General features: G+C 39.2%; 1 protein-coding gene across 12 annotated transcripts in view; it reads left to right on the top strand.

Moving 5' to 3' along the window:
• PLCB4 (phospholipase C beta 4) overlaps positions 1 to 25,522 on the top strand; it is a 226,605-nt gene that overhangs the window by 141,559 nt on the left and 59,524 nt on the right. For 9 of the 12 annotated variants that reach the window (XM_075203996.1, XM_075203993.1, XM_075203988.1 and 6 more), the window contains 9 exons: positions 2,437 to 2,518; positions 5,118 to 5,218; positions 5,654 to 5,711; positions 16,992 to 17,100; positions 17,666 to 17,876; positions 18,856 to 18,949; positions 20,664 to 20,743; positions 22,271 to 22,355; positions 22,485 to 22,547. In XM_075203996.1, the coding sequence (XP_075060097.1) occupies positions 2,437 to 2,518; positions 5,118 to 5,218; positions 5,654 to 5,711; positions 16,992 to 17,100; positions 17,666 to 17,876; positions 18,856 to 18,949; positions 20,664 to 20,743; positions 22,271 to 22,355; positions 22,485 to 22,547 (883 nt within the window). The remainder of the gene's footprint in view (positions 1 to 2,436; positions 2,519 to 5,117; positions 5,219 to 5,653; positions 5,712 to 16,991; positions 17,101 to 17,665; positions 17,877 to 18,855; positions 18,950 to 20,663; positions 20,744 to 22,270; positions 22,356 to 22,484; positions 22,548 to 25,522) is intronic. The other 3 variants (XM_075203995.1, XM_075203992.1, XM_075203994.1) reach the window with 1 other exon arrangement.

Below are 25,522 nucleotides of genomic sequence, written 5' to 3'. Positions count from 1 at the left end.
AAACTTGGCAATGCTCGAATAGGATAAATAATCCAATATGTGATCCACACATAGTATTAGTCCCACAACAAACTGTTAGAAGACACCAACAGCTCAATAGTTTCAGATCCAATATCAGTCAGGCGCTGAAATACTCACACTGCTTGTTCGTGTAGAATTTGTCCTCCGGAGGGAATCTATAGAACACTAAGTGGATTCCGTGTACAGCCTGAAGTATAGTCTCCCGATGTGAGTCACCGATGCTTAGCGCGATGATACGCAACTGCAAAAACAGCCTTGATAGAACCCTGTGATTAATCTTCACGCTCCGGTGACGAGTTTCAGACAGGCGATTCTCCGATCAATCTGGTGATAAAGTGGGTGACGGATCTCAAGTAAAAAGCAGGGAGCATCTGATATCTCTTTTGGTAGAATAAACAGCAGACCCAGCTGACGCGTTTCGTGCCGATGATGGGCACTTTCTCAAAGTGCCTGACTGATATTGGATCTGAAACTATTGAGCTGTCTGTGTCTTCTAACAGTATGTTGTGGGACTAATACTATGTGTGGATCACATATTGGATTATTTTATTAAGTTTAGTGCCAATCACAATACTGGGAATCTACAATGATATTATATACACACTGGACTTTATTATTATTGGATATTTTTTCTGAGTGAGCATTCAAGCATCCTTTTTATTATTTTATTTTTATATTTATTTTTATTTACCGCGGTTGTTTATACATTTACCTCAGTATTTATGGTATTGACGGTAAAAACAGTGAGTATTTAACTTATGTGCAAAGCAGAATACTAATTTGCACCCCTTGCATTGTAAAATGGTTTTGTCCAGGAGACTGAAATAAGAAGTTTCTCAAGTTAAGATCCTTAATGAATCAGGCCCCGTATGAAGAAAATTGCCAACTTAAATTTGAATCTTTAACTAATGTTTTGAATGGGCTCTAATGTTTGAAAATTTGTGTTAAATTCTTAAACTTTAGACAGATTGAGGTAAAAATGAGCAAAAGGAAGAGATTGGGCAGGCTTAAACGGATATATCGTATAGTATTTTTAAGTGTTCTCCATGCAACAAACGTGAACTTCAAACTCGAATAAAGTGCTGTTTTCTGTTCGAATTGAAAAATAACATTAAAATAGTACAAAATGTAAAATCTAAGCTTGAACAGCAAACATTTTGGGCCTGATCCATATTTGAACGCAGCTTGCACGCAACTTTAGAGCACGGAACTTGAGCGTAATTCTGATCTCGAGCGTTTCGATTGTATCTGGGTGTAAGTACACCCTTTCTAAACGGTACTTGCTGTATGTTAACAGACTGAACAGAGTGCAGCATACACATATGTGCAATATAAAGTCACATCTGAGCACATTTTGTAAAAATAATGTTATCAAATACATAAACAACACATAATAGTATAATCAATAATACAAATATGTGCTTTAAAAAATGTGTTCTTTTTGTACTTTACTTTCATAAATTAGCATGTTCTTAATGTGTAATGTACATTCAATGTGTCTTTCTTACTAGCATACATATGTTCTAGTGACACGCATACGTATAGTTTTTAATACAAGAACGTAGTCAGTCATCACTATCAGTCAGCTCTTACACCTGCCCTGTAGATGGTGCATATGATACGGCTGAAACAAACGATCGTACTTACGAGATATACAGAGGACTTTGATTGGCCCCATCTGCGTGGGAAAGCCCTCAGCATTCCCTTACTGTACATGGTCTACGTACATCCACCTCATCCCACCCCTGTTCCGCTCTTCAATGTCATTAGCGTTAGGACATAAGTTGCATATAATAGCGTTCATTGACATAAGTCCCGTTCTGGCGCATATGCAGAGTAAATTCCCATAAGCTGCAGCATGCAAATGGACTTGCGTTCGGACATGAATCGGGCTCTTTACAATTTTAATCTCTAATATTTTAACTGTGAGCTGCGAACTTGAATGCAGAAGGACAATGGTTTTCTTTCCCTTTGTCTTCTAAAGGATAATTCCATTAAACATTTAGCTTCAGGTGGAATTAGGTGACCTAAGGTAAAATCAGAAGTTTGCTTACAGCACTTGGTGAGTCTTGTGTTTCGGCAGGTTCCTATTGCCCCTAGCAGTCTGAGTAGATCCTCTCTTCTGCTTCGGCAACATTGTGTTTGATTGTCAAAGTCCTTCCCCATGAGCTTCACTTTCGTCCTAAATGAGAAGTGCGCTGTCGCCAGGTCCAACCAAGCTAGTTAGTCCCATTAGTGACCTGCAGAATCGCTGGATTCACTGAGCAGAATTAAATTAAACATTGTCATTTATTTTATGTCACAGAATCCAATTAGCATTGGCAATTAACGTGTTAGTTTTATTTTTGTTTATTTTATATAAAAATACGAATAATTTTGTTTGATAAACTCTTTGTATCTTTGTTTATTTTCTAGTATTACAAGAACGTTTGCATCAGGAAAAACAGAAAAAGTGATTTTTCAGGTTCTTAAAGAATTAGGTCTTCCGAGTGGAAAGGTATTTACTCAATTTCAATGTATCTGTGTTCACTTAGGCTGAGTACACACTACAGGGTTTTCATACGATTATCAGGCCAATCACACGATAAACGACCGTTCGGCCTGATATCACATCAGTGTGTACACTGCAGCGATGGACGATTATGGTTCCAAAGCCCATTGTATCGTTTGATTTGATTTTTAAACCAAACTAAAAATCTTGTTCAATGATGCAACAATGTCGTTCCAATTCTGCAGTGTGTATGCACTCAGGACCGGCAGTGTCCATAGATCTCTATAGAGTGTACAGAGTCACCATCTTTTCAGCCGATGGTTATGACAGATGAAGAGCACAGATCTGACAGTGTTTAGTGTGTACACATGAATGGACATGCTGATCGTGGGCTTTATTTTTTTTTTTACAGCCAATGGTAAAATCATTAACGATATCGCATTGGGAGAAATGTTCTGTAGTGTGTACCCAGCCTTAAATTTACCAGGCGCAATCTAGGAGCTGGGAATTATTTTGTTTGAATACCTTTAACCATCAGTATTTCTTCTTTGTAATTCCATTCTCAATCTTCTGTTCCCTACCTAAAACAAATAACAGCAGGTTCTGGTGTAATATATTCCTCACATTTTGCCAGAATTAATACAACACATGTATAGTTGTAGAGCTGAACACAAGTATATAAATCACATATGTTCTGTTTTCTCTTTGCTGACAACCACAGTGGTTTATTTAAAAGTAATGTAATGTTTAACCACTGAACACTTTGTAATTATAATTATATATTTTTATTGCAATCTTTTTAACAATGTACCCTATAATGTTGAAATGTTGCTTTTTTTATTTACTCCAATGTTGAGCTGAACTTATTCCTCTTTGTTGTTTACTATGATCAGTTTCTGCCTAATCAGCCACAGCTGCACCCTTCCAGGCTGGTCATGAATGCCAACAGAGAATCCTCCACTGGGCCCTAAGCCTAAGTGAGCTCATATAGCAAGACTGATACAAGAAAAGCATTGGCAAAGTTAATGAATTATCTTTTGATATAATAAAACCATTCATCAAATGAGTTTACTGATGCAGTTGAATAACCAACAGTAGAAGATTTAAAACACACATGGGACAAATATAGTTCTATCATGTCCTAGTGGTGGACGTGGGGATGTATACAGTGGTATCTCATACCGCCACTTCTCCTACTACCTTCATTGTAAACTGTCAGATTCCATTCACTTACATTTTCCATACTGTCACTTTTAAATTTCCCCCTGGACCACTGGTTCCATTGATTTACAAAAAGAAGGGCAGGCTAGATGGAATTATTTGTGTTTTTCTGTTTTCAGCATTCTATGTTTCTATGTATAAATGTGTGTTAAATAAAATATATTTATCGCCTTTCTTTGGTGAGCCCTGCACAACCCATTCCACATTTCAAAATGCAAAACAAATTCTATCAATTATAATTATAATATACTAATGGGATATATGAAGTATAAAGCATTTTCATATTTCAGATTAGTTGGTTTTGAGTAGAGATGCTCGGGCTCGGTTTTCTGAAAACCGAGCCCACCCGAACTTATGGGATCCGAGTAGGCTTGCGAGCCAGCTCTGTTCTTTCGCGCGTCCTCGGATCTGAATCGAGGCAAAACGTCATCTTTGCGTTGTCGGATCTCATGGGTTTTGTATTCCATAAGTACCTCCTTCCCCAGGAGATCCAGCGCCATTGATCACACAGAAACAGGTGTAGCAATTTTCTTGTCACTTTCCAGTCCCCAGTGCCATTTCTCATACAGAAACAGGAGGGTTAGCAGTGTTCTTGTCACTCTCCAGTCTCCAGTGACATTGCTCAGTGCCATTGCTCAAACAGAAACAGGAGGGGTAGCAGTGTTCTTGTCACTTGACAAAAATTGACTGGAAATGACTGGAAATTAATGTTATGTTAGGTTAATAATAATGTAGGAACAAAAAACGAGCCAAATTATGTGATTTTAGAAAAAATATAGGGATTTTAGAAAAAAAGTAAAAATCCAAAACCAAAACACGCGATGGCGGTTTTGCCAAAACCAAAACACGAAGTTAATCCAGATCCAAAACCAAACCATGGGAGTCAGTGAACATCTCTAGTTTTTAGAGTGACACCACTTGTATATTAATGTAAAAAAATAGTTTTATCATGAAACTGTAGTTTTAATTGTGAAGATCTACCTGTCGAATATATTCGCCAAATTATCTCTTTACTATTACAAATGAAAGAAAAAAAATCATAATCTCTCAATTCCTCAAGTTCTCTTAATCTCTTGGCTGCACAATGTCAGCTGCATTTTGTGGACAACATTAAATAACCATACTATAGGGGCATGAAATGACAGCTTCCCTATCTGCAAGATTATTCAAGCACATCCATAATGCCTATGTGTATGGCTGCCCTGTCGCAGTGCAGTGTCACATGGCAGCGATGAACCTCTGTGGTTTTGGCCAGAGAAGCACAGAACAGCCGAATCACTACTGTAGTGACATAGCTCCTCCCCTAGTGACATAGCTCCTCCCCTGCTGCACAAGAGCACTTGTGTGTGCACGTTAAATGTAATGTTATTATATTATTTTGCAGAACGATGAAATCGAGCCCTCTGCTTTTACATTTGAGAAGTTTTATGAACTTACACAAAAGATTTGCCCCCGGACCGACATAGAAGAGCTTTTTAAAAAAACGTAAGTTAAAATATATATACTTTATATGAAGATGACAGTACATGTTTTTGCCAATTCGAAATTCCACGTAAATGTATTTCTGTAGATTGACACCTGAGAATATAGCAACCAGCATGATACAGATGTACTTGACACTTATTCTTGTTTAATCTGGCTGTTACTAACTATCTACAGATTAATTTGCTTGGTTAGATATTAACAAAGTTTGTAAACTAATCTGAAGAGGGAATGAAGGGACATTTTTGCTGAAGCACATTCATGTTAATTTTGTTTTAAAAGTACATAGAAATAAACGTGTATTCAGAATAAACGCTGAGACTAATTGATTCACGGTTTTTATGCCAATATGTCAATTATAGGTTTTATATATATATAAATACATATATAATTATATGTTCAATGAAAACTTACTTATTCTAATGAATTTCTTTTCAGCAATGGAGAAAAGTCTGACTATTTAACGGTAGACCAATTAGTGAGCTTTCTAAATGAAGTAAGCTTTTTCATACATTAACTTCTATGAAAGTCTGTCTGCCGTGGCTTGTCTCTTCTAGCTTTCCATTGCATGTTGCCATCCAATCAGCTGGCCTTTGTTTCTGATTTGCTGACCTTCCCTTCAACAACAAGGCCAGGCAATCTTATGCATTCCTAGCCATTGCTGAACTAGACGTTCCGCTATCATCTGCCAACTACCGAGTGCTGGAGCATGATGGGAATTGTAGTTTAGCAGCAACTGGTATGCCAAAGCTTGTCTACCTTTATTCTACGTGAACCTTTTGGTGTAACCGGTGACATTTTTCCCTTATTTTACTTTTTGCTCTTACATGTTTGCTTTCCGATTTGCTTTTGTAATGTTGCTCTGTATGTGTTAATGTGGTGCTGTCTTTGGGTGATTTTATTTTCTATAGAAATGTTTTATTTTTGCATTGTGCTTTTGCGATGTCTTAAAAATTCTAGTTACCAATGTGTGCCCGTATAAGTTTGTTTTAGTGCTAAGATCTGTTATAAGATAAGATATCTGTACAGAAATCCATTGTTTAACTTACTAAGCAGTGTGGTTTAGTCAATTATTGCTGCTTTTGTTTTATAAGTATGTTTTTATATCCTTAAAGGAGAAATGTAATTATACACTAATAGACCATAGATCTCATAGCTGCCACCACAAATAGAATTTTTACTTAGGGCTCATACCCACCGGAGTCAATTTTGTGTGTTGTATTTCATTTTTAACAAGTACAACACATGATAATGTGTCTGAAAGTGGTATCCATTTTTCAAATGACCCCATACCCACACACAATGTTACTTACGAGCAGGAGCGTTGTGGTTTTATGAACAATGTCTGCTCCGCTAATTTTATTGAGGTCAATAGAGCGATCTCCAGTGACCACTTGCGCACAAGTAAAACAACCACATGTCAAAACGGGTTTAACATTCCGTCTCACTGGCCTTTTTAAATGCAAATTTCGCCAGTGGGCCTTGCACTTATGCAACTTTCTTTACATGATATCCATTTCAAGATTCAAATCCCCAGGTTTCAGTAATTGTCATAGAAGCTTGTTGTATAGCAGCATGGCTGCTTTTTTGCCAAGATGCTATAACTTCTTTGATAAATACCTTGATGGAACAGGCTGGTAATAGAGAACACTTGTCTTTGCTGCAAACAATATTTGTGTTGCACAAGCATGTGACCCTTGCTCCAGAAAGCATCCTGATATTAGGGCTGCAATATGGCATAATTTTCCCAGTATTCAGCTAGAAATGCTTAATTTCCAATCATTTTAGTGCATCTCAGCATGAGTGAGGTTAGGTTAAATACGTGTATTATTAAGAGAAGGGAGAGGAGGCCCTTGTGCACAGAGCGACACTGGAGTGGCCTACTTCTATATTTAAGATAAATGAGAGCCCTGCAAGAGGTAGGAGCCAAGAGACAACGTCTGTCCATATGGTAAAAGGACAATGACACTGCAGTATATTTGGGATGATCACTGAACCGTGTGTCCAGCTTTGCTCTATAATACAGATAATGTGATATCTGATCCAAACATACTAAAAGTGAGAATCAGCATCTGTCCCACTAGTTACCAAATTTTTAAATACTGGAAGTCCAGTAAGTATCACTTTAAAGACTATGGGTAAATATACCTCTGAACTTGGGGCTAGCTGGACTATTTTACTTCTGATTTAAAGTAATTCTTTCATTAAAAAAAATAAGCCAGAGTTCTAATTTTCGTACTGTCCCGCTTCTTTGGATCTGAATCAAGGCAAAACATCATTGTTGTGTCATCGGATCTTGCAGGTTTTGGATTCTATAAGTACCTTCCTCACCAGAAGATCCAGCGCCATTGCTCACACAGAAACAGAGCTAGCAGTGATCTTGTCACTCTCCTGTCTCCGGTGACATTGCTCAGTGCCAATGCTCATACAGAAACAAGAAGGGTAGCAGTGTTCTTGTCACTTTCCAGTCTCCAGTGACATTGCTCAATGCCAATTCTCATACAGAAACAGTGGTAGCAGTGTTCTTGTCACTCTCCAGTCTCCAATGCCATTGGTCAGTGTCATTGCTCATACAGAAACAGCGGTAGCAGTGTTCTTGTCACTCTCCAGTCTCCAGTACTATTGCTCAGCGACATTGCTCACACAGAAACAGAGCTAGCAGTGATCTTGTCACTCTCCTGTCTCTGGTGACATTGCTCAGTGCCAATGCTCACACAGAAACAGGGGTAGCAGTGTTCTTGTCACTCTCCAGTCTCCAGTGACATTGCTCAATGCCAATTCTCATACAGAAACAGTGGTAGCAGTGTTCTTGTCACTCTCCAGTCTCCAATGCCATTGGTCAGTGTCATTGCTCATACAGAAACAGCGGTATCAGTGTTCTTGTCACTCTCCAGTCTCCAGTACTATTGCTCAGTGCCATTGCTCATACAGAAACAAGAAGGGTAGCAGTGTTCTTGTCACTCTCCAGTCTCCAGTGACATTGCTCAATGCCAATGCTCATACAGAAACAGGAGGGGTAGCAGTGTTCTTGTCACTTGACAAAAATTAACTGAAAATGACTGGAAGTTATTGTTATTAAGGTTAATAATGTAGGAACAAAAAAGAGCCAAATTATGTGATTTTAGCATTTTTTTACTTTAAAAATTTTTTAAAAAAAATACAGATCCAAAACCAAAACACAGGGGTCAGTGAACATCCCTAGTTTTCAGCATGATAATCCATCTCCCACTGATGATGAAGCCCTTTTATTTATAACTAAGTAGAATTGGTAGATATTTCAAACATAGAAAAACACAAAGGTTTCCAATAAGTAACACTGGTGAGAAATCCTAATATTCTCATATTTGTTACATGTGTGCCTGGACTACATTGTCGTATATTACACAAACAACCAGGTTTCCTTTGATTGAAATTAATAGAGATGGTAGTTAAGTGCATTATCATCTACCATGACAGAAAAATACAAAGCACCAAGGCAACAGGCAGCACAAGACGCAAGACTTAGGCCATTAACCTCGTAAAAACTGGAGAGACGGCACTTACATATTGGTTCAGTAAGTGCTACTTCCAGGATCAGAAATACACTGGAATCTGTTCCTTTAAGGTTTTGTTTATTAGCATTGATTACACAATACCTATTAAAGGCCGTAGAAAAACTAAACCACAGAATCTTTGTGCAAAATAAAACTTTATTATTATTTACTTATGAATGTAATTTTTAACGTACAAACACATTTCAACGTAAGATTCAAGTTAGTTTTTAATGTGTATATAAAGGTCAGAGTATCCTTTATTCCCTTCTCGTTCCGGTTGTGCCCAAGTGGACAGGGATAGAAGCACAAGATACAAATGTGGGTGTCTGTGATCTATGCACTCATGATTGTGACGACAGGGCTACATCATCATCATCATTAGTTTATATAGCGCCACTAATTCTGCAGTTCTGTACAGAGAACTCACTCACATCAGTCCCTGCCCCATTGGAGCTTACAGTCTAAATTCCCTAACATACACACACAGACAGACAGAGAGAGAGACTAGGGTCAATTTGTCATCTTCCAATTAACCTGCTAGTATGTTTTTGGAGTGTGGGAGGAAACCGGAGCACCAGGAAGAAACCCACACAAACACGGGGAGAATATATAAACTCTACACAGATAAGGCCATGGTCGGGAATCGAACTGATGACCCCAGTGCTGTGAGGCGGAAGTGCTAACCACTAAGCCACCATGTGCCCACAGGCTACATTGGACAGGGGTCATAATGTGAGAGAGGGGAAATGGAAGTATACAGGAAACTACAGGTTAAGAGTTAGATAATAGAAAGAGCAGGGTCCTCCAACATCACAAATTAGTGATATAAGTTTCCTGCCAAACTGAGACAGGAAAATAGTGGTGTCATACGAAGTTTATACATTCAGCTTGTTATCCATTTATGCATTAACAAATATACTGAGCAAAATAGATTGAAATAAAGGCATAAATAACAATCGAAGAAACGGTTGCTGGCAGTGATCCATACAGTAAAGACCTAGATAACCACACCGTGAGCACTGGTGTAATATGGACAACACATGTGTACAAATATTCAAATCATTTTTCAGTATTGCATTTACTTTTGCCCATGCAAGGAGTTCATTAGGATTTAAAATATGTTCACATCAATAACTAACTGAGCTCTCAAACTCTCAGCTTCTTTCTACCTCCCAGCCTCTAATCCTAGAGAAATACCACACCAACCACAAGGGGAAGTGAAATAGGCCTAGGGCCAGGCAATCCCCATAACCAGCCAGGTTTTGGATCAAGAATAAGGGCTTGCTTCCAAATCCAAATTCATTTGCTAAACCTCAAGATTCCGGATCCCAGAACAGATTTTAAAACATCCATTTAGGGAGTAAAAGAAAGATGATTTCCTTTTTTAGGTACAATAGTGTACCGTCTGGAACGTCTCACCATGTGTAGGTGAGAAAATTGGAAGACATGTATTGCACTTTCCATCAAGGTCTGCTCTGGCTGTGAATACACATTATTTATGTTTTTTTAAAATACTTGTGTCTCATTTGTATGTTAAAACAGTTGTTGCTTGCCATCAAATTAGAACATTTTTTTTTTTATGTTAAACTACTCCACACATTGATAGTCCACAAGGTGACTTCCTCCAATGTGCCTAGGTGACAAGTACAATTTTGGTTACGCTTTAGGATAGTAGTGTCTTTATTATAAATAAGACTTTGCTTATCATAGGTGCTTTGAGTAGTTCCAATGGAACCAATGACATCACTGAGATAGTTTAATTCACCAGGAACCACTTGTGTTGTTGTTAATTGAATAGCCAGACGGAATTTTCATGAGCATTGTTCCAGCCCTCAGAATGGATATCTCCGCTGTGTGTAGGGTAATGGTTCTCTTGTAAATGATGTTGGGTTCTTGGGAGGGGCATTTTTTTGAGTACCTACACTTTGAACATGTAAAACCCCAAATAATATTTTTTTTTCCTTTATGAATAAATTGAGATCTAATACCAATGGAAATAAATAAAAGCAAACAAAAAAAATACTATATTAAGCCAATACCTAATGCCCAATTTACTAAGAAGCCTTTTTAAACTTAAAAAATGCCAGTTTCTATAAAAGCTGCTGTGAAGATACCGGGTTTATCTGGCCCAGTGCTACCCAGTACCTTCTAGGATTCGTATGGTCACTCAGGCAAAATGCAGTTATAAAAATACAACAGTATATTTATTGTTATACAAACAACACTAGAATATTATATGCACACAGTAAATAAATGCCAGTCAGATTTACCACATCATCTGTCCCTTACCCCAATAACTTAAGGAGATATAGTCACCTGCTGTCCAGACTTCATGACCCATGGATCCCTCTCAGCTGCATATATAGACTTGAGTTAGAAAACGACAATTCAAAACTCCATCTTGCACCTTCCTGAATGAAATCCAAGCATGAGCACCCCTCCCCCCTAGAGTTGTTCCTTATATATCACAGGTCTAATTTCCACAGTCTTTCCCCTCCCTGGGCAAACCCCTGCGTCTATTCTACTTCCCCATTGGCCAGTGCAGGACTAGGGGGTTTGGACAGGGCAGTGGAGATGAGATGTCCTTTCACAGAAGCCCCCTGCTGGGATGCAGACAGAACGTCTGGACTAGTCCTAAGGAGAACAATTGATGCTTAATTGGCTTCCCCTACTTCCAAGGATAAGGAAGCAGTGAGCCCCTCCTAAAATTAACCCTTTACACTACTTTGTGATGTCACAGGGTCCCCAGCTGTTCCATGCTTCCTGTAGAGGAAGGAGGGGGGAGAATGAATGCAGCTCAAGCCCTCTCACCTGTATCCTAGACACCACCTGATCTTAACCCATAACCCTCCTGGCTTCAGTTTAAGGACAATGAATAACATTACTTCAAGTCATCAATATATAATACACAATATACATATTTAAATTGAATTACAATGTCCCCTTAACCACATGTAATTGGACAATGCAGTTGTAGTCTGATGAGCTGGGGAAACAAAAGAAGGGCTATACAAAGTATTTGCTATAATTCACATATCACACTCGTTTTGTCACATTCCTCCCCTACTTTTTTAGCCCTTGTTTCCCAGTGGCTCCCTAGCCCCAAGTAATCATTTCTTCCAAGTCCAAAGTCTCTGGCCTGCTGTGGTTTCTCCTGGGTCTGATGGTAAGGTAGATAGCAGTACACAGTTCCTCTTTCTCCCACCAGGGTCCCATGGCTGCAGGCATATCTTCCCACCCAGCTGGAGTGGGGGTTTATGCTGTCCTGTGTCATAAGATGAGTCAACAATAAAACTGGGCCACTCCGGTGCACACATCCATGGTAGGAGAGTTGTAGTCCACCATCCCTTGGGTGCCTTGTCCACCCTTAATTGCCCAACTGAAAATAGTCCCTTGGCCTGTCCTTTGTTTCTGGAGGCCATGCTCCCCTCCCCCACATATCCGAGGGAAAACTGCCAAGTGGCAGGAAAACTTTCTGGCACCTTGTCCGTTTGTTTCTGGCAAAGATCCAATCCCCCCTCCCCCAAACACTCAAGAGACAACTGCCCAGTGGCAGGCAAGCGTGGGGGCTCCATTAATTCTTTGCTTATGGGGAATCCTCTGTCCTCCTCCCAAACCACATGTGGGTGCCCCTGTAAGTATGTTTGTGTGCATCTCCCCTCCCCTGCTACCACATCCAACTGTTGCACTACTTCCCTCGCCTCTGGCGCATCGGGGTAGTGTGAATCCTCATTGGACACAGACTTGTCCTCCTGGCAGCAAAACAAAGTGGATGGTCCAGTGCAGGCCTCTGGTATTGGGTCCTGGATTCCCAGATTTGGAGCTGGAGTGCGATGCATCAAAGCTGGTGGGGCTGGTGGATCTTGCTGTACTGGTGCCCTCTCAGACACCCACTCAGTCAACATCTCCTCATCTGCCAATTCTGCATAGGGGAAGGCATAAGTGTAATTTTCCCAGGGCCCCATGGTAGTGGCCTCTGACATGACAATTCCTTTATCCTCTCCCATTAATTCTGTCCTACAGTCTGTAAACATGATTTCTGCTGAGATCATATGTTGCGCAAGTTTATGATTCTCTTCTGTCACAATTGGGTAAAGCTGTACATCACTTGCCCCGGAGAGCACACATGCGGTATCCTGCGTTACTTCATTAAACAAATTCTTTTCAGGCACAACAGGGATGGATAACTGGTCTTTTCTGTAATTCTGTTCTAACTCAGACACAGTCTCAGGTTCCAATAACACTGGCAAATTATCAGAAGATGCTACTACATGGTACTTACTTGGTAGCTCTTTTCCATCCAAGTCACCAAATGGGAGAATTTCTCCTAATCCTTTCTGAGTAGTCAGAGGTACAACATCCTCACCAAGCAGTTCTTCTCCAGTCTCCCCCAAGATAGTAGCTTGGGCAACTGTATTTAATCCACTGGGATGGACCTCCCCCTGATTAACAGACTGAGCAGCCATCTTTTTAGAGTGTGATAAAAGATATTCCAATTGGCATTTTTCAGTATTCACTCGATAACACTGATCCTGCCACATTTCAGTGTCTGTAAATCCTTGCCGCCATACCTCATCCTCTGCTTCTTCAAAACTCTGTTGCAGACATTGCATTTGTTCCCAGAGAGGTATGTGGGGACCTAAAGTGAGCATCCATTTTCTATAAACACTAAAGGCATTGATGGGATTCTCCTGATCTTTTAACAAACGTTTCAGGATATCCATGTGTGTGCTGTACAGGTAAGGTACACCCCGGATCTGGCATTCCACTATCAGCTCCTCCATACTCATTGTCTCTAGTGGATCTGTAGAATCTGCTAATGGGACAGATTCTATTAATACATTTGCAGGGGATTCATCAGGCATGTCCCTGTGCTGTAATAGTCCATTTACGTCTTGTTTGTACTGCTGATTATTTTTGTATCTGGATTCTCCCTTGGCCAGATTCTGCATAGTACAAATAACTTCATGTGTAAAATCATCCCATGCTGGTTCATCCCGAAAATTATAGGCACTTGCCTCCTCTTTCAACATTAGGAACACATCCAACAGGTTCTCCAATTTCTCCTGTAGACTGGCTCCTTCCCACATAATAATCTTTGGGCACTCCTCATCCCAATAATCCAAAATGTGCTGCATTGTGGTGGGGTGGTGCAACACATCCATATCCCCATCCTGCAGACACTGCCACAGTCCTTCATCCCAGTACGCCTTTCTCCTGGGTGTACTGGACTGCTTCATCCCTTCCTTTGGGAACTTTTGCAACACTGGGCTGTGACCTGCTCTCTTGTTCCTAGAGCTCACACCCATTTTACTTCCAGGGATCACCTCACTGTGATTTCCTCTCTTTGAGACACGGTTCCATCTTCCGCTCTCCTCTGGCGGGGTGCGCTTCCCCTTATCAAATCGGCACTTAGACGGCATCTTCCCTCGCCTAAAGCCCACAACGCTTTTCGTGACACTTTCTACCTTAAAGCCTTTAGGAGTAAGTTCAGGATAATGTGGTAACTGGTTTCTAGTGCTAACTGCTTTGCAGAGCCCTGGAATGTATCACGATACAGTTCCCCTGCAGCTCTACCCAGATAGGACCTGGGACTGAGTGACCCCACTGCTTGCCACCAAAAATGTGAAGATACCGGGTTTATCTGGCCCAGTGCTACCCAGTACCTTCTAGGATTCGTATGGTCACTCAGGCAAAATGCAGTTATAAAAATACAACAGTATATTTATTGTTATACAAACAACACTAGAATATTATATGCACACAGTAAATAAATGCCAGTCAGGTTTACCACATCATCTGTCCCTTACCCCAATAACTTAAGGAGATATAGTCACCTGCTGTCCAGACTTCATGACCCATGGATCCCTCTCAGCTGCATATATAGACTTGAGTTAGAAAACGACAATTCAAAACTCCATCTTGCACCTTCCTGAATGAAATCCAAGCATGAGCACCCCTCCCCCCTAGAGTTGTTCCTTATATATCACAGGTCTAATTTCCACAGTCTTTCCCCTCCCTGGGCAAACCCCTGCGTCTATTCTACTTCCCCATTGGCCAGTGCAGGACTAGGGGGTTTGGACAGGGCAGTGGAGATGAGATGTCCTTTCACAGAAGCCCCCTGCTGGGGTGCAGACAGAACGTCTGGACTAGTCCTAAGGAGAACAATTGATGCTTAATTGGCTTCCCCTACTTCCAAGGATAAGGAAGCAGTGAGCCCCTCCTAAAATTAACCCCTTACACTACTTTGTGATGTCACAGGGTCCCCAGCTGTTCCATGCTTCCTGTAGAGGAAGGAGGGGGGAGAATGAATGCAGCTCAAGCCCTCTCACCTGTATCCTAGACACCACCTGATCTTAACCCATAACCCTCCTGGCTTCAGTTTAAGGACAATGAATAACATTACTTCAAGTCATCAATATATAATACACAATATACATATTTAAATTGAATTACAATGTCCCCTTAACCACATGTAATTGGACAATGCAGTTGTAGTCTGATGAGCTGGGGAAACAAAAGAAGGGCTATACAAAGTATTTGCTATAATTCACATATCACACTCGTTTTGTCACAGCTGCTGATAACATTCATTGTTTAAGGTGTAATGAATGCTGGAAAGAAATTGTACAGCTAGTGTTCTAGGCAATGGACACAATGACTGGTGGCTGCACGAGTTTAGTAAACTGCATCAACTCAGGAATATCTCCAGGAAGTGACCAACTGGAGTTTGTTTAGTGTTAGTTATTATAGTCCACATTGAAATTAGTATTGGGAAATTGACACCAAGAATCTATGCCATGGGTCTGTTACACCATGTAATCAGAATAGAGTCAGGGGCTTGGTTCAGTATGCAAGTCCAGGTTGTAGTAGTTACCGAAGGCGAAGAGGATGTGTTCAGCACACGCAGGGTTAAGGACATGGGCTCAGAAATAATTAGTACTGGGAAACACTGAAAGCCCTGGTCAAAGGCAAGCTAAGTGTCTGGTGTGCTAGACACTGGTGACATACACACAATTGTCTGCCAAGCCAGTGTTCAGTGCATCGGGCTGATGTGGCGTTTAAGGCATGCTGGGAGTCAGTGAGGATGCCATACCTGGTTGTATTAGAGGGCTTTCTGTGCGCATAGATGCTGTCTGCAGTTATCAGTCCGGGAATGTGGCAAATGCCAGTATCTGGAAACACCGCCTCATGCACCCCCCATCCTGTCAGACAGGTCCATCAAGGCATATGATTGGTACATATGGCAATACATTTATAGTAGCTTTAATGGCAGACGCTGTGGTAAGATTGGTGCAGTTTGGGACAATAAGCTTCTATATGAAACACCAGAATGAATTTTGAAATAATAGTCCTTCTTACCCTTTGTGAATAAATTGAGATCTAATACCAAAGATAGGAAATAAGTAAGAATCTCTTCTAAACTTAAAAATGCAACTTTATATAAAAGCTGCTGTTTAAGGATTTTGCCAGAACTGAAGGTATTTCAAGTAAGAGTCTAATCACCGGAAGGCATTTTTCTCACAGGGAGATCAAACTTTTTTTTTAGTAGCGAACACTGCGGGGAACCTCTCTAAGCCTAAAGTATCTGATAACAGAGGTAAATCATTTGTAGTGATGCAGAACAAAATGTGAATACATTGGGGATTTCCTCCGAAAAAAGTGATTTAACAGATACAGTAAAAATTTCAATATGTTGTACATCAAACTGGAGTAAGAAACTCATCAAAACATCATTCATTAGATAGGAAAAGGAGGATTTGGTACAAATGTGCCAATTAAATTACAAAACAGACACAAAAAGTATCCATTCAATGTAAACGTGAAAACACACATGTTACAATAGCTACGGAGTAAATTAACTAGGGTCCTTGATTCTATGATTTTGGTGCAAGTCAACTTTTTATACAAAAAAACTAAAAACCCGCTGATTACAGGATAGAGAATGCAGTGAGCCCGCACTTCAGATATACTTCATTTGTTTCTTTTCTTTAATCCTTTGCTTTTTTGTGACTGTTTAAAGATAATGCTACCTGTTAGAGCAACGTTTGTTTTAGCTTTACTGTACGTCTAAATGTCTGCCTCAGAATAAATGCTACGTGTATACCCTACACACCTGTGCAAACAGACACACACAGACGTTATGTGCTCGGCATGTATGGCCTATAAAGAATGCATTATCTACCATGCATAATAAATAATAATATTACCCACTGATAAACTCTATTATCTTTTAAATGTAGCATCAAAGGGATCCTCGCTTGAATGAAATCTTGTTCCCATTCTTCGAAGCAAAGAGGGCCATGCAGATCATAGAGATGTATGAACCCGATGAAGAGATGAAGAAAAAAGGTAGAGATATGTGCACTCAGGACAAAGTCTGACATGTAATTATGTTTCTCCTATCCAAAGAGGAACCAATGACATAAATACTGCGGACCTTTAACCCTCATAATGTCGCTGCTCCATAGAGCAATTCCTATTCCATATGTGTTTTCTGATAACCTGTCCAGACCCATATAGCTAAAACTCCATTTATTTCTCATTCTGGCTATATCTACTCTATAAAAATGGATATCAAAATATAATCTAGACTCGCTGCAAAGTTCCAATAAGAAAACTTGTATTAAAAGTTTGACCGAGTGTTGACATTGTGACCTAGTAAATTAAGTACGTGTTGTAAATCACGGCTGATAGCGAAGAGACCTTAATCACAATTACATTGACCTTTTCCTCTCCTCTATGCATCACACAAAATAAGGCTACAGGAGCCAGAACAAAAATAACCTTCCTCAATTAAGTATGGTCTTACTAATAATGTAGTAACGAAGATTGATATAAAATAATGACCAAGTCATGTGGTGATATACCCGAAAAAAAATTAAAAGGTTTCTAATTTTTTTCCCCCACTTTGCAGGTCACATATTAAGCGATGGGTTTTGCAGATATTTGATGTCGGACGAGAATGCGCCCGTCTTTCTAGACCGCTTGGAGCTGTACCAGGAGATGGACCACCCTCTGGCGCACTACTTCATAAGCTCCTCCCACAACACCTACCTTACCGGGAGGCAGTTTGGTGGGAAGTCATCGGTAGAGATGTACAGACAAGTTTTTCTCGCTGGATGCAGGTTGCTATTGTATTTTTAATATTGTTATGTTATTATAGGGTAATTATACAGACACTTCTTTATAAACAGATATATAGAACAAAGGTGCTTTAAAGTGCACCTAACGCCTACACAACGGGAGGCAGCAATTTTGAGAATAAAGCCAATTCACTGTTCTTAAACGATGTTGTTGGTTATAGTAAATGGGTAATCTTTCTCCACAGGTAGGTGACGGGTGCACTATATCTGGCAACAACCAATCAGACTTTTGATTTTATTAAATTAAATTGCCATTGCTAATTGCTGGGCCTGGTTCCCCAAAATTCCCCTAAAGTGCTATTGTTTGACATTGTTGGACCAATAAGGGACCCTGGTGACATCCTGAGGTGCCTAAAGCACTGAACTCGTCCAATGTTTGTAAGGCCGCAGGGTGCCCTAGCATGGATCTCTGCCCGCTGACATGAAGAACAAGCTTCTTACTGCTGTGGCTTCTTCTCCTCCATGTCAGTATGACGCTGGTAGTATGGTTCTTCATTATGATATCACAGCCAAGAGCTAGTCTCCCAGTCTGAGAAGACTATGGCGCTCCTAGGACTTGCACCGACCCTAGCCAAGCTATCTACTCCAACAGCCGGTATCCAGGTTTCAAGCCTTGCTGTACTTGCTCCCAGGCCAGCACCGTCTACACCTAATTACCTCTTTAGGAACTGTCATTTCTAGCTGAGTGAGGATACTGCCACCATCTGGAGCTCTGAGATCACTACAGAGGGTTGTAGCATAATTTTCCTTCCTCTCTGCCGCTGATCACAGCTTTCTTTTAAACTACTCCTAACCAATCTGTCAATTTGATGCAAGGGGGAGTCGACAATGCCTTCAAGTGTCCTCTAAATGTCTGATACTGATAATTGTGAATATGTGTAGTCAATTTTTGTTTGTAAAAAAAACCCATATGCTTTACTAATTTGATACCTTAACTTGTTGTCTCTTGTTTCATGTTAAGGTGTGTTGAACTGGATTGCTGGGACGGTAAAGGTGAAGATCAGGAACCTATCATAACACATGGGAAGGCGATGTGTACAGACATCCTCTTTAAGGTATCCTGGATTAGCCTGTTAATGTATTTACAGAGAGTACAACATAAATTTAGCTTCCAACACACCCAATTTCACTTGTAGCAAAAATATGATATATGTTAATTTTTTTGCAGTTTACTGGGCCTATATTTTAAGTGTTAATAATTAAGTCATAAATAATCTTCTAAAGATAAAACACATGTAGGACAAGTTTGTAGATCGTGTGGAGTATAAATGTAAAAGCTCAGTTCTGTGCCAGTGTGAAGTGTTCTGGTGTAATTAGTAAGTGTATAAATGAGTGACTGTTATTATAATAAAGATGGTTCACATGTTCTTATGCCAACTAAAGATTTGACACTTGGAGCCTTTATATGGCAGCTTATTATCCCAAGATAAGGTGTCTGGCCCCTAACAAATAACTTTTTTCTGGATATATAAGATTCCTCTCACTATAGCGGTGAGGACCAGAGCTGCCCACATTGATTACAATCTGGCTGTTTTCCACAACCACTCTCTGCAGCCATACTACAATGATGCCGTTGTTGGTATACAAAGCGCAGCAATTATATTACTCATGAGCTGCTGTATTTCTGGCTCCAATAATGACCTAATACATGGAGCTAGAGGGGTCACTGTTCAGCCTTTTCCAATGTTCATAATCTAAGCCAATCAAGTCAGATTTCAATCACAGTGATTGGCAGTGGATGATGTCTGATATAAAGTGGAACCATGTTTCTTAAGAAAGAATTGCATATAAAACCAGTGCCAGGTTGTCTACCCTGCAGAATGCACCATGAAACTCACCTTTGATGATGTTCGGTTGAATTGAGAATATATACATCGCACTGTTCTGTATTTGTATTATATTAAACCACATAATCCAAACCATTAAAGGAGATGTCTAGACAAATTTGATTGTGTTTTCTTCAACCCAGTTCTCTATAGTCCACTTCCTCAATTAATAATGAGGTGTAACTATTGCACACACTTACTGATTTTCAGGGTTCTATTGCCTGACAAGTTCAGTTGTAGTGATTAGGGAATAGAGGGGCACAGTTGATTTCACACTACCGTATTCTCGCACTGTGCTGATACAGATCAGCTGCAATGTGAAAGGGTGTCATGGTGGCACAGTGGTTGGCATTACTGCCTGGCAGTGCTCGGCCTGTGCATTCTATCCCCATTAGCGCACCTTTGTGGAGCTTACATGTTCTCCCTCTGTTTGCCTGAGTTTCCTCCCAAAGTCCAAAATCCAAAAACATACCGCTAGGTCAATATAAGTGAGTGTGATAGTGATGTTAGATATGAATTGAAAGGTAAGCAAATTTAATTTTAAAAGCTAGATGACTGAACTTCAATTGTTACTGTAGTAAATGAGGTTAAAGTGATGTGTGACTAAGTTACTGCATGTTAATGCTTTACCTTAAGTCTACTAAATCAATGACAGAGAAGGTTTTACTGACATTGCATCTAATTAGGTGCAAATTTGCACAAAACCATAACAACCAATCAGTCACTGGCTTTCGTTATCTAACTTTAACCAGACAGATATAAACTAATTGCTGATTGGTTGCTTTGTTTTACTGGAAATTTGTACCTAAATCCAAAGGCTATGCCATGTTTTAAGGTCTTAGTTCAGAAACTTGCTGACAATGTTCGCATTCTCCTAATGTGTAATGTTCATTTTGTTATTAATGTCACATTAACACTACTCATTCTCTGTTCATTTCTGAAGGACGTAATAATAGCCATCAAGGAGACTGCATTTGTCACATCGCAATATCCTGTGATCCTTTCATTTGAGAATCACTGCAGGTACTTTTAATTATCTTGTTTTTTATTAATTATATATGGTATATGGATGAACTATATTACTATTATTTAGTATGTATTACTGTACATTGTATACTTAATGTATACTTTAAAAACATATCCCTCAGTCGTTTATTACTATTTTCCTTTCAGTTTTATCTGGAAAAAAAAAGCATACCATTAAATGTAATGAGGGAAAAAATTCTTCCTTGATACTAAAATGACATTTGTATTACACCATGATTCTGCACATATCATATTTTCTATTCGGTTATATAACAGCTTTTATGCTTTTACTGTGAAGAACTCTTTCTTAGCTATTTTAATTTTCAATTAAGAGTACACAACAACTAAGGCTGTTTTCAAAACTTAGTGTTGCACTTCGCATTGTGCAAGAAATAGGAAATGTGTATAATATTTAGTCAGAAAAGTTCTCTTGAATGCCAGATTAAATGTAGATGCAATCAATACTCATTATTTTTATGCAACTCTGCCTATTTGTCCAATGTGGACAGGTGTGCAGCTACATTCTGCTTTTTGGAACTGGCTTTATGGAGACTTTGGGGTATATTTATGAATCTGCGTGTATGAAAAACCTCCAATTCTAGGTGTTTTGTTGTCATTATTTAAAATGGCTATTTTATTAAAGGCAAAGCTCATTGGATTTTGCTTTTAATAAAATTGTTTTTTTTAAATATTAACGGCAAAGCGCCAAGTATCTGTATTTTTTCATAACCACCGATTGATAAATATATCCCAAAGTCTCCATAGAGCTAGTTCCAAAAAGCAGCATGTGGGTGCACAACTCCCCCTTGTCTGCTATTTCTTTTGAACCTTGCCCATAATTGCGTTTTCCTGTTAAACTCTTTTTGATCAAGCATCATTTATCTAAATAAAAGAACATAAGAGGCACATTGACTGTTTTTATTTCGTGTGTCACATTTCTAGATGTTAAACTTTATATTATTTTTGTGTTTCCCCTATAAATTGTACCTAGATGGTGCAAAACATTGGTCAGTGAATGTGAAGGCTGACGCCTGATTCTGCTGCCTCAGAGCTACTAGAGAGCTGAATGTCCCACTAACTTTCTCTACCTCTTGAAGGTCATTTAAATATTGAGAAATCCTGCCTCTCCCACTAAGCTAGTGATGGGCAGCAGGCAGCCCTCCGAGCCTTCACCTGCAGCTCCCAGCTCCTTCCTGCTTTATTGTCGCATGTGTTTGTTACAGTTGTTTACACTTGTTTGCAATACCTGCCGATATGTTATTACAGATAGGTGTGTCTTTCTTTTATCAAATGTAGTGTTGTATTATTGAGATTACGGGTAATGCACAGCACTTTTCTAGGTTAGACGGTCGACTATGCTCAGAAACAGGCTAATTACACCACAGAAAGAGAATAAATTGCACTTGCACTGTGACTGCGTTTTTCACATTTACTAGATAATTAGAAGCTCCGTTCTTGACAATGATGTAAATGTTGCTCTTTCTCTGGGTAACGTTATGATACATATCAAAATTTGTATTTTAGTAAATATCAACAATACAAGATGTCCAAATACTGTGAAGATATATTTGGGGATCTCCTTCTGAAGCAACCCATTGAGACACATCCGGTACGTAATCTGTCTATTACACCTTGTCTGACGAGGTAAAAAGATGTTCTGTTTCTTTCTTGTACTGTCGTTCACTTCGTTGTAGGACTGGCAGAGTATGAAGCTGAGAAATATTGTTCATTCCCACAGGAATATGTCACTGCGTTCAACAAGCGAGGCAAAGTACAGCTGCATGCACAGTTCACTCCTGAAGTAAAAATCTTGAGCTTTACTGCCACCAAGTGGCACAAAAACAAACTATAAACAGGAATGAAATGGCTTTGCAGTGTCAGACTATACTGAATTTGTTTTGTTTTTTTCTTCTGCATGCTGTTAAATCATTTAGTATCAAATTCGTCACATGACCCTTTTTACTTGGCATATTGGTGTCAAGTCCATAAGACTAAAAGCATGATTCACGCTTATCTAAATTCCTTAGTGGCAAAAACATGGCTGTAACTCACTTAAGGGGCTGGAAGAAAGACAAATGGTGCGTTGGTCGTTGACATTTAACCATTGGTGTTTCAATCCTGCCCTTAGTCTTGAAAGATGTGTTTGTCACAATCTGCGCACTGTGACCTGTCGCTGCACACACACACACGTTTTTATAGAAGTGATGAGCCATAAACATGATGCAGATAGCTATATTTTTGGAAAGTGTGAATGACAGCGTTTTGGGGATCAGGGTAATAGAAACGTCTAATGCTTTGTAGATACATGTTAAGAAGGTGATAAATCACTTATCGCAATTAAAAAACATAGAAGCGCAAATGACCTGTCAAAGTATTATACACAGAATGATAAAATCAGTGTTGTATATTTAGTAATTATCAAGGTCTGTAACACAGGTAAAATTATAAGAGTTATACAACTAAAAAATTCTCAGGGGAAATGCTTAAAAACAAACCATCTGGACTGCAATGTAGAAAATGACAGTTTTACATATTATGCACATATTAACCAGTTATTATGTCCTAAAATATATTTAAAGAATATGCAACCCCCTTCCCCATCCTGGTAGTGTTTAAAAGCGTTCCATTCCCTAGGACCCAGGGCATACTTGGGTCTTTATTGAGAACAGAGTGGGGAGGCAGGAACAGCATTGTCTGACCTCCTACCCAAATCTTACTATGTGGTCCAGTGATGTACTGATCTATCCCTGGCTGTACCAGTCACAGTATACAATAAAGGGGAAACTTACATGTACATGAAGTTGCTGGACCACATATCTGTTTCAGATCTCATATAAAGTACAGATGTTTGGTACCTATGTGCTCGGGAGAACTATTTGATTACATTGCTGGGTAATAAGACTGAACGGTGAAAGTAATAGTAAAGTTTTCCTGGTTTTTTTTCTATTTTATTTTATCTAACTTTTTGCTATTAAATGTCCATAATATAAAAATATATTTCTTCCTATGTTCTACCTAGAAATAGAAAGCCCTATCTGTACTGAAAAAGGCAATCAACAATCAATGAGGATGCACTAATAAATAAGGTGTGATGTCCATATGAATCTGCACATTGCAAAACATATTGGTCTGGTCTTGAAGTGGTTAATGAGGGTTGAACAAACACTACCATGGGTGAAATTTGCAAAGGTTCAATTGAACGAGGGGAGAGGTGTAAAGGTTCAAGCAGCCAGTAGATATTATGTTTCCAACCCTGGAAACGCTGACCTTGCATACCACATATTGCATTGGGCATGTCAGATATTGCTCATTGGGCTGGGTGAAGGGTGCACAAAATCAGAATCCATGCTCCGTTACACTAAAGGATATTAACAGCCCTAGTTTCTATCAGATCAGAGATACAGTATTAAGAAGTATATGCTTGGTGGCAGACTTGAGAGCCTAGTCTCTTCATTTGTGCGACAAAGGTTATACTTGTTAATTCGTGCATATCCTGTAATAATAGCTTTTTCCTACATTGCTGTCTATGAGGTTGTGCTGTTGAGTCGGTTATAGCTGTTACGGGATCATATTAATGCTAGTAAAATTAAAGTGTAGAGTTAGCCATATGCATCATGTGTGATGCAACCTTGATGATTTTGGAAATTGAGCACTGCACTTGAGTTCAGTTTTTCTGGCACCTGTGCATACCTCCCAACACTCCTCAATAAAAAAGTGAAACAAATTTGATCACACACCTTGAGCGACCCGTCTAACTACACCCCTAATATTGTACTGCCCACTCCCGCAGTCTGATCAGCCACACCCGTTTTTGTGACTGCCCTGAGAATACCTGGACTTTTGGGGGGTATGCCTGTGTAGTGACCTCACATGCTTTCTGCTTGTGTTGCTAATTCCTTACACTTCATGGCACTGTATCCCATTGCATCCACTGTATTCCTTCATTGCCTGTTCATGATCTCTCATTATTTTCTTCAAGGAACAGAACAGCATATTTATTTAACACAGCAAATACATAATATTGGTTAAGTGAAATAAAAATAAAATCACTATGTAGTTCAATAACAGAGCCACATTTTAACAATATTATATATATATATATATATATATATATATATATATATATATATATATATATATAACATTTCTTGTTTTAACAACATGAATGATTGGAAGAGCTTTGTAAGCTGAGAAGTACATGCTGTGAAGACAACCTATCAGTGGCATCCTGAATGTACATTGAAGAGATCAACTTCAGTCTGAATAGATTATAGACACAGTCGTTTGTTTTCTTAATTGTTGAATTAAATAGAAAAACCTTTAGGTTTTAATACCTGTTATATTGTTCAAGTGAATGCAAAATGTTTTTATTACATGTGGTATAAGGTTGTTGACAGCTCCAGGAAAAAACATGTCTGTGTTCAATGCCAATTAGGGAGGCCGGAGATGAGGGTAGCCCAGCAATTTTGGATCCCTGTAAAAGGATTTATAGGCTGATTATGGGGTTTTAATCTCCTTAATAATCTGGCAAATGTATGGATGGCCATTTAATACCGTAATATGCAGCCAACTCCTTGCAAAGGTACTTCTGATTTATCCTGAGAAATATAATTCTTATTTTCCCTTAACTCCACAGGACCAATATTCATATAAGAGCTTATGCTCATATCTTCAAGAAAAACTACGCACAAAATATAGTTTTATTTAAAACGTGTTGTATTATTAAAATTCTAATTGTAAAACGTATGTATACATTATAAAACAGTAAACAGCGTA

Source organism: Mixophyes fleayi, chromosome 3 (assembly GCF_038048845.1).
Source record: "Mixophyes fleayi isolate aMixFle1 chromosome 3, aMixFle1.hap1, whole genome shotgun sequence".
Lineage (NCBI taxonomy): Eukaryota > Metazoa > Chordata > Amphibia > Anura > Limnodynastidae > Mixophyes > Mixophyes fleayi.
The sequence above is the reverse complement of the archived record's forward strand: the minus strand, read 5'-3'. Positions and strand labels throughout refer to the sequence as shown.